We start from the raw sequence: 10,157 nt of genomic DNA on the forward strand, positions 1-10,157 counted from the left end.
CCTGCTTGCTGGGCTGAGGGGGGACACAAAGAGGAATAATTTGTTTATCATGCCTTGGAGAAAACCTAATTCCACATAAGGGCAACCTTCCCAAAATCCGTCCCTAGTTTTTGAGTTTGTGCTGAGAAGACTGGTAGCATTTCCTTGCTTCTGGAGAAGATTCAGCTCCTGAAAACCCCCTTACAAAGCTCAACTTCTCTTTCTGCTCCTTTTCTAAGGCCTAGTGGCAGCAGGGTGTAGGAGGACGGACTCCTGCGGGCTTCCGGGAACACAGACTACCCTCCCTCCCTGCCCCGCGGCCGCATTTCGGTCCTTCCAGCGCAGGGGGCGCTGTGCGACGGTGAGAGCCGAGCCCGGCCTGCCTCCTTCTCCTGCGCCAGGGCCACCGCCCACGGCCGCGCGGGCGAAACCGGAAACGGCGGCCAGCAGGGGCGGGGCGGTGTAACGGTCGGCTGGTCAGGCTCCGTACCGTGATGGGGCGCGGGGCGTACCCCCGTTAGGAGTCATGCTCGGCAGGTCTGGGTCCCGGGCGCTGCCGTTGGGGGACTTCTACCGTTTCCATCAGTCGAGCTTTGGCTTCCTGGGCTCGCAGGAGGGTTGCTTGTCCCCGGAGCCGGGCGGCATGGGGCCGGGGGCCGGTGAGTGGCCGCCCAGCACAGCGGACCCGGGTGAGATCGGCTGGCACCCCTGGGCCCGAACTCTCTGCCTCTCAGGAGTCAGCCGGTCTTGCGCGCTCACATCCTAATAAGAGGAGGGACCGAGAGGGGGTCTCCACAATGTGGAGAAGGGCTTGGATCAGGCGCTGGGATGCTACTGCTAATCCAGCCCTCCTAGGGCCACGGGGCTGCAGCACCAGAGCTCTCTCATCTTCCAAGAAGCCTCGCCCCACGTCGTTTCTCTTCGGCTTTTATCAGCCCAGAGGTTTCAGGTTTCCATTTTGCCTAGACAGAAACTAAGGTCTAGGCATAGGAGGTCACCAGCATGCCAAGGGCACTTGGCTGCAGAGAAATGTCAGAATCTTCACCTCAGGGGGCACCTCTAGACTCCCTAAGCTTGAGCATCTCCCTGTTTCCTGGTGGAGATGTGCAGACCCTCAGGTGCCTGTCATGTCTTCCAGGCCCTGTCTTGCTCCAAATCCTTGAGTAATTTCCTTGGCCCATAGGCCAGATCCCACATGCCACAGCCTAACAACCAAAACCCCAGAGGATGTGGCCCCTCTGTGATCCTCCTCTAATGACAGCTGCCCCTATCCAAGGGTTCCTTTCCTGCAGGGGCCACATGGGTCAGAACGAGGCAGGAAAGGAGATTTAGCATTCTAGGGCTCAGAGAGCCCAAAAGTATAGGGTTCCTGGAAGTGTGGAGCCGAGGCTCCTGTCTGCTTTCTGTTCAGGGTTGGGAGAGGAAAGAGAGCAGAAAATAACCTCTCCCAGATTCTGGGGTTTTCTCAGCTTTCACTCCCATTCTGGGCTTCTGGTTCACGGGGCCAGGGACCTGTGGTTCAGATGAATCTCATTTTCTTAGTTCTCTGTCCCCCACCTCTCACCTGAAGCTGCTTCAAGCGAGGTATGGCCCAGAGGGCATTAAAGGGGGGTGAAGAATTGTGAGCTAGGAAAGAACATCTTTGTCCTCATCTCTGGCATCTGTTGAAAAGCAATTGATGCTTTATCCCTTTAAGCTAAGGTCCAGTGATGCCACCTGGAGTTGTGCTTTCTCCCCTCACCAGATAGCCTTAGGCTGTCTCCAAAAGGATTCCTTGAAAGCACACTTCTGGGGCTGATAGTAGAGGAGGTGTTATGCCAGCAGCATTCAGTTCAACCCAGCGTGTGCTTACAGATGCCCAGGTACTCCTGGCTTTGCCAGCTATGGGAGGCAATATGAATCAGACAAAAGGATTGACTCCTGCTCAGCCTAGTGAGGAGAGCATCGTGTGATTGGTTTCTCAACTCCAATGACTACTGTCTAGCAGAGGCCTTGTGAGGGTGGGACTTGGGACAGATTTGTTTTGGTGTATGGGAGGAAGGAACAGTCCTTAACCAGCACCTGCCCAAAGATATGGGAGTAGTGTTAGGCAAGAAGAGTATTTGATGGTCCTTAGGGCATGGCACTAAAGTAGAGTGAAGAACTGTGAGCTAGGAAAGAACATCTTAGCCCTGAAAAGTAAGGAGCCACTGAAGGGGGAGGTGGGCAAAAGGTACACTTGACTGAGTCCACTCAGCCAGCAGCTGTCCTGCCAGACCCAGTCGGCATTCCTTGACTACCTCTGCTCTCTTGTCCCCAGATGCACCTCAGAGCTGGCCTTCCTGCCTCTGCCATGGCCTCATCAGTTTCCTGGGGTTCTTGCTGCTGATGATCACCTTCCCCATTTCTGGTTGGTTTGCCCTGAAGGTAAGGCTGGTTGGGTCAGCCCCCAGAATGGTTGGGCCATGTTGAGAGCTTTGGCATTGGTGGGTGAATTCCCCATCCTCTGCCCCCTTTCCCCAAATATTATCACAGCTCTGTGAAATGGGCTGGACAAGAATTGTTCATTCTCACCTTTCAGCTGAGGAAACAGAAGCTCAGACTTGTCCAAAGTCATACTGGGAGCCAATAAGTGGCAGAAACAAGTCTTCCCAAACTCCCAAGTTTGGGGGTCTGAACACTGGCTTTAAGGTACACACAAATATCTTCCTCCCTTTGGGTTAGGCTAAATTAGAAATGAAAAACACTCAACCTGGCCCAGCAGGTGATGAGTAATAGGAATTCAGGCCTCGTTTTCAACAAGGGATGGTGCAGATGGGAAAGGATGAGCTAGAGTTGAGGATTGCACCTTAGAGCTGCAGTGAAGGTGGAAGCCTACCCCCGTGCGGCCCCAGGCAACAGCCAGTGTCTCTAGAAAGCTTGGGGTTTGGGGTGGTCTCGAAGGGAGTCCTTAGAAGGTCCTAAATCCTAGTCCCCAAACTACCACTGAAATAAATATCAGGTGACCTTGGGCAAGTCACTGCCTCTCTGAGCCTTCATTTCTCAATTTGGACATATTTCCTTGTTTGAGGACTCCAGGAACCTGAAGTTGGCAAAGCCCTTTGCTCAGGGCTGCTATTAGAGCAGCCCAGCTTTTCCCTTAACTAAGACAAGGGCAGACAGTTTCCTGGTTTGAGTCATGTCTAGCTTCAGATCACACAGGTGAAAGGTTTCACTGAGGATCAAGTCAATACAGTATGGCAGTTGAGAGCATGGCTTTTGGAGTCATTCAGAACTGCGTTCAGATCTTGCGTGTTTCACTTGGGGGCTTTGTGATTTTTGAGCACGTCAGTTAACCTCTCAGAGCTTTGGTTTTTTCATCGAAAGACAGAGCTCAGGATACCTGACACTGAACAAGGCCAGAGGGAGAGAGGTGAGGAAGGGACCTGGGGAGACATCATTGCCAGCAGCAGCTCAGTGCTTTCAACCCTTTCCCTTGCTGCTGCGGACAGATCGTGCCCACCTATGAGCGCATGATCGTGTTTCGACGGGGCCGGATCCGCACCCCTCAAGGACCCGGTATGGTTCTGCTCCTGCCCTTCATTGACTCCTTTCAGAGGGTGGATCTGAGGACACGAGCCTTCAGTGTCCCTCCTCGCAAGGTGAGGGGCTTCTTGGTTCCCGTGGACAGAGGGAGTGGGGGCTTATGCTGGGTGTATTGGCCTGTGAGTAGCCATTAGGGGTGAGGAATGAGGAAGATACCAGAAAAAGGGGGAGGGGGCTGGGAGGACATCCTTGATCCATATACCTAAGCCCACACACTTGGGGATACCATTTTGCTCTTGAGGAGCTAGTGACCAGGCGAGTGGGTCAAGTTGGGTGGTCTCAGTGGGCCTGGCCTCCCTGTGCCCCCAGCCCCTCTTTCATGGCCTCCCCCAACAGTTGACCTCTAAGGCTGAGGTTGTGCTGTCTGTGGGGGCTGATGTCTACTTCCGCATCTGGGACCCGGTACTGTCGGTGATGACAGTGAAGGACCTGAACACAGCCACATGCATGATGGCCCAGAATGCCATGATCAAGGCTCTGCTCAAGAGGCCTCTGTGGGAGATCCTGATGGAGGAGCTCAAGATCAGCGACCAGCTCCTGGTAGGCAGTTCCACACAGGGCAGAGTTCGGTGGCTGGCACCCCGGCCCAGCTCTGCCTGCCAGGGCACTTTAGCAGAGCACCAGATCACTCTGGGCCTCAGTTTGCCTTATGTCCCAAGAGTGTAACAACTTTTGAAGAGTCAGTGGTCTGGGTGGGACTGAGTTGAGGAACAGAAGATGGCACAGACCATAGCGATCTTGGGCAAATCTATCCCTGAGAGGTGAAGGGGCTGGGACAGGGGAGTGTCCTGACAGAAATTCTTGGGTCCTGCCCGGACTGCCTGAGGTTTTACTCTTCACTGCTCTGCAGGCATTGCCATGACAACCCTGGGCCTCAGGGGCACTCAGCAGCCTCATGGGGCAGGCAGGTGGGTGAAAGGAGCAGGGGCCTTCCTGGCCCAGTCACCTTCAGGGGAATTCCATGCTCCCCAAGGCAGCCTGTGCATTTTTGTGGGTTTGTGTTCTTTGTTCTGAAGAGAACAAAGGGACATGATGACATTTGGACCTTTTTCCTGCCTCTTCTCTGAGTGTGAGCAGTTACACTGGAATTTACCTCAAATCCCTCCTGTGACAAGATGGGGTTGAAATACACATGTGAAGTCATGTCCCCTGCTCCTCACGTTCACCTTGTGCTTTCTCCCATGTCCTGGCAGGGGTCCGTGGGTGAAGTTTCCCCTCGTTCCCCTAAGATCTGCTTTCCCCAGGGTTAGAGGACAGGAAGGGGAGTGGGGTAATGCCAGTCCTGGAGGTCGCAATCCCTTCAGGAAATAAATCTACTGGGTGAAATTCCCAAGAGGAGCTCTCACATGCATAGCATTTTGCCTGCCTCAGTGTATCTCTGCTTTACATTTTGCTGCAAAGGCTGGTATTATTGTTTTATTTTGGAGGAAGGAAACTAAGGCTCAGAAATTATTTGACTTGCCCCTAAGAGCTGTGGTCAAGACAGAGCTGGACCAGAGCCAGGTCACGTGCCCCCCACCCCCCAATCCAGTGCTCAGTCTTATACAACCCAGATCACAATTTGATAATTTTTTTTCATGAAACCACATTCCGTTTTGATCTACCTTTAGGAAGAGAAAATTGCTCTTGGCCTTGTTGCACATGGCTTTGGTGCAGCAAAGCCAAGAGAAGCCATCTGAGGGAGTGAGTCCCATACCAGGACATTAGAGTCATGTAGGGTCATTGCCCAGATTGAGTTGGCTCCTGGTAAAGTGGGGTCAGTGCCTGGTTAAAATGAAATCTCAGGAAACCCAGCACACCTCCCTAAGGCCTGTTTCAGGCATACGTTTCTCATTCTCACCGCGCCCCCGCTTCTGCGTACTTTTCCTCTAGAGGGATTGCATGCTCCCCACCTCTCACTTGCTGGGCCCTCCCTAGCTGCTCCAGGCCAGCCCCTCACTGCCCCAGCCCAGCCTCCCCCATTGCCACCCCACCCGTCCCTCTGCCACAGGCCTTGCCTCTTAATCCTCAGGAGAAAACACTCTAGGGTGAGAACTCTTTCAGCTTCCTCCCGCATCATCCCTTCAAACTCATCTATATCTGTGCTGTTTTCCTGTCTCACTGGAAGCATCTGCTTCCTCTGCACCGGGCAGTGCTCTGGGCCCAGGACTCGGCTCCCTCCCTCAGTTCAGCCTCTTCTTGCCTTTTTGCAAGGACACATGTTCTACCTTTGTCCCCGACCCCCTCTAGCTCTTAACCCCTCTCTCCCCTTTCCTTCCTCCCCTCCTGTCCTTAATCCAGGCTCCCCCCACACTCCTAAGACTGATGTCACTGCCGACCTCATGGTGACCTCCCTCTTGCTAGCACAGGGGCACTTCTCAGTCCTTCCCTTACTTCACCTGGAGGCAGCCTTTGACTCCATGGACTCATCCTTCTCTTATTCTTGGATCCTCTGCTTCCTCGGGCTTCCATTATTCCACACTCCTGGTTACTCCCTGTTCTCCTGCCCTTCTGTTTCCAGGTTTCCCTCAGTGGTCTCTTCTCACCTGTGACCTCCCAGGAAAGCTTACCCACCTGTGGCTTTCTGCTAACTCTAGACACTAATTATTCTCAACACTCCGATCCAGTCCCACTCTGCCCTGCTTCCTGGCCCCACTTATCCAATTGCGGTTGGCCATCCCGTAGACACCTCAAGCTTAACGTGTTTAAAAAGTCACCATTCCTTCCCTACCCACCCCCAAATCTGTGTCTTCCTCTGTGTATGCTCTCTGGATAAATGCCCACATTCATGATCCGTGCAGGCAGCCATACTAGAAACGTGGCTCCTCCAACTCCTCACCGCCCTCCTTGTTTTCGCACATCCGGGCAGCCGACAAGTCCAGCGGTTCTATTTCTCTAGTGTCCTTCTGTAGCTTAATAGAGTTTACAGAGTTGTGCCCCTCCCCTGGTGTGTCTCGGCTCACAGCCGCCTTTCTGCCTGACACCGCATCTGCATCACTTCTGCCTGCAGTTTGAAACAACGTCCTACCTGGTCTCCATGCCTCTACCCTCAGCCCCTCCAATCCAGTGTCCACATAGCAGCCAAGAGAATCTTTGCAACAAGCAGGACTGCTCTGTCACTTGCCTGCTAAACTCGTCTGCGGGACTCCTTGAGCCTCAGAATAAATCCAAGTGAGCGGGAGCAGCCTCCTCTGAGCCCTTGGCTGTCTCTGGTGTCCCAGGCCACAACTGAGGGTCCAGCTAAATGGAACTTTGGTTCCTCACAGTTCCCCGAACATTTGAGGTGCTCCTTTCTGCATTTTTGCACCTGCTCTTCCCATTGCCTGGAAAGGTCCTCCTTTGATGCCCCTTCACCTGTATGATTCCTCCTCCTGGCATCACCCCCTCCTCCCTGCCCCACACCCTCTCCTGATTGCTCACTACCAGCTGCCCACAGCTGGGTTGTAATTGCCCTCTGCCTCCGTCCCAGGCTGGGGACTTCTCAAGGGCAGGCCTGGGGCCTCACGTCCCACCATGGCCACACCAGCCTGCCTAAAGAACGTGCTCTGGAAAGGTTTGTTGAATGAGTGCCATTTCTCCCCACACCATCCTCCAGCTGGAGATCAACGATGTGACCAGGGCCTGGGGGCTGGAGGTGGACCGCGTGGCTCTGGCAGTGGAGGTCGTGCTCCAGCTGCCCCAGGACAGTCCAGCTGGACTCAACCTGTACAGCACCCTGCAGCAGCTGGCCCTCCACTTCCTGGGAGGAGGCATGTCTTCAGTGGCAGGAGGTGCCCCACTCCCCGAGCCAGGTAAGGAGCCTCAGGGAAAGAGTGAGGGTGCTCCCCAGGGTGCTCAGCTTGGTGTCCTAGCACCGACTGAACTTTGCTACTTGTTCCCTTAACCAAGCAGCTTGTGCAGTGCACACCCCGCCCAGCTGTTCAGGCCACCCCAATTCTAGAGCTGACCAGAGCTAGGGCAGTGAGAAGAGTCCAGATGTCTGAGTGTGTGGAGGCCTTTGGGAGCCTCCATGGGAGGAAGCAACAGCAGCCAGAAAAGAGTTTTGGATTCAAGGCTGAAGTAGCTTAGAAATGGGATTTGGGGTTATGGCTAAAAACTCAAGGGCAGCTTCTGAGGAAACTGAATGTGGGCCTGAAGAGGGTGTAAGAGGGAACTGCCGTGAAGGTACGGAGGCCACACGTTGACCCTGGCAGCACATTGACCTCCTCTCTGCCTCCCTCCCCAAGCCCCTTGGCCTCCCCCAGCAGATACCTTGGATATGGTGAACAAGGTTGAGCCATCTGCCCCTCGTGGTGGTGGTCCAGCCCCAAGCAGCCTGTGGCCGAGGGGCTGCTGATGGCTCTGAAGCCCTTCCTGTCTGAGGCCCTGGTCAGCCAGGTCGAGGCCTGCTACCAGTTCAATGTCGTCCTGCCCAGTGGCGCACAAAGCATCTACTTCTTGGACCTCACTAGAGGTGCAGCTGCCCTCCCTGCTCTCTTCTTTCCCACCTGGGTTGCTTGTAGCCCCTACCACCCATGGTCCTTTTTCAGACTGGGCCCTGCTCCTGCCAGCAGTTTAGGGCAAACCCATAGCAGTCAGGGACTCAGATGCCATTTGCAGACAGTGACTATCCAGGCCTTGGTCTCCCTGCCCCGTCCTCGTCAGCAGGACAACTCAGATGGCTGAGCTTCCTATACCAAGAGCCACACACACGTTGCAGTCCTGTTCATGGCAGGCTCAGTGCTGAGCATGTTTTGTGCCTTATCTCACCTACTTACCATCATCAGCATATGATTTAGGGATTATCATCATCCCCATTTTACCAATTTGGAAACTGAGGCTCTGAGTGGTCACACAGCCAATGGGACTTGAACCCAGGGTATTAGAACTTGAATGCTTAACCACTATTTACACCCCTCCCAGTGGGACATGCTAACCTCTTCTACCCCCTGCAGCATAGTCGTCCCCCTACTAATGCTCAGTTTTCTTTCTCCCCACAGGGCAAGGGAGGGTGGGACATGGGGTGCCTGATGCCATGCCTGATGTGGTGTTGGAGATGGCTGAGGAGGACCTGCAGGCCCTGTTGTGCAGGGAGCTGCAGCCCCTGGAGGCCTACCTGAGCGGGCAGCTGAAGGTGAAGGGCGACCTGGTTGCGTTCATGGAGCTGGACACTGTCTTCAGGGCCTTGAAGTAGCAGGTTTGGCTGACTGTCCATAGCCCAGCCCCGAGCCTGGCACCAAGCCACGGGGGTATCTTGGAGGAGGAGTCCTGAACCATTGGGTTCAGGTTTCAGCCCCAGGGCCCCTTCCTGGAGGGCCAGAGCCCCAGGTTGCTGCCCCTGCTCTGTCCCTCTCTCCACTCCTGGAGGCCGCCCAGCCAGGGCTGCCTGTTCAAAAGCCTTCCCTCCAGTCCCCACCGGCCACAATCCCGCTGCCTGTGAGCCCTGGTGGGGCATGATCTTCTCTGCCTGGCCTGGGCTCCCCCTCTACTTTGGCGCTGTCGTTGTGCCTATTCCCCACTGGGTCTGTCACTGTTCTTGTGTAAGCGCCTGCCCTCCCTGCTGTCCCATGAGCTTCATGCCTGAGCCATCCATCGCTGTCCCCTCCATTGCTACTGCACACAGTGCCCCAGGGGGAAGAGGGGAAACCCCAGGCGTCTTCCTCATGAAAGCTTAAGGGAAACCAAAACTCAGATTTTCTTTGTGGCCGTTGGAGGATCAGCATCACCGGGGAAACAAACTTTCCTAGATGTCTGTGTGGGTGGAGAACAAAGCCTGCTGCCAGCGGTTAATACCCTCCTGTCCAGGGCAACTCATTTCTTGGTGAGGCCAGCACTCCAGGAAACGGAGCCCACAGGTTCAAGGCCTCTGAGTTTCAGAGGACCCAGCAGACTTTGTAGTCCCCAGTGGGGGATGAGGGGCACCTAATGGGGCCAGGGTGTGGGGAGGGAAGGAGAAGGGTGTCCATCAAAGGAGGCTTCCTGAGGAGATGATGCCTGAGACTCACAGCTACATGGAGATGAGAGAAGAAAGGAAATGGGGGAAAGACATTCGGCAGAGGGGAAAGTCCCTGTGAGAGCACAGGAAGTTTTAAATAAGTATTTAATTTTGAATAGAGAATTTTAAAATGGCGTGCTATGAAAATTTTCCCTCACACTCCTGATTCCATCCATATATTTTCAAACAGGTATCCCATGGTATTAGTTTCTTGGTTATTCTTCCAGAAGTTGAGGTTTAAAAAAAATACATTTACAAGAAAATCCAAATATATTATTCTCTGGACGGGGGTTGGTTGGTTTTTGTTTTTTTTCAGAAATGGCAGCATAGCAAATACAATGTTGATTTGTTCACTTAACCTTACAGTTGAGGATCTTTCTGTATTAGCACACCTAGACTTTCCCTATTCAGTTTTGTAGTTACATAGGATTTCATTGAATAAATGTATCATAGTTTATTTAACCTGGTTTGCATTGATGGACATTCAGATTTTTTGTGTGTGTTTTGCTATTTCAAACAATCTTGCAGTAATACTCTTTTACATATGCTATTTCACCTGTGGTTGAAGTTCATCTGTGGGATAAAGTCCTAGAAAGGAAATTGCTAGGTTAAAGCATTTCTAATTTAATATTGCCCAAAATGCCTTCTCTGGGGTTATTCT

General features: G+C 53.5%; 1 protein-coding gene across 1 annotated transcript; it reads left to right on the forward strand.

Annotated features, from left to right (window-relative positions):
* Positions 1-421: 421 nt before the first annotated feature.
* On the forward strand, positions 422-9,953 carry STOML1 (stomatin like 1). The gene is given in 8 exon segments (XM_060097024.1): positions 422-668; positions 2,279-2,385; positions 3,450-3,599; positions 3,880-4,083; positions 7,118-7,313; positions 7,767-7,817; positions 7,820-7,975; positions 8,502-9,953. Coding segments are annotated over 8 exon segments (1,221 nt in total). The 5' UTR covers positions 422-505; the 3' UTR covers positions 8,696-9,953.
* Positions 9,954-10,157: the final 204 nt, after the last annotated feature.

Source organism: Mesoplodon densirostris, chromosome 4 (assembly GCF_025265405.1).
Source record: "Mesoplodon densirostris isolate mMesDen1 chromosome 4, mMesDen1 primary haplotype, whole genome shotgun sequence".
NCBI classification, from domain to species: Eukaryota; Metazoa; Chordata; class Mammalia; order Artiodactyla; family Ziphiidae; genus Mesoplodon; species Mesoplodon densirostris.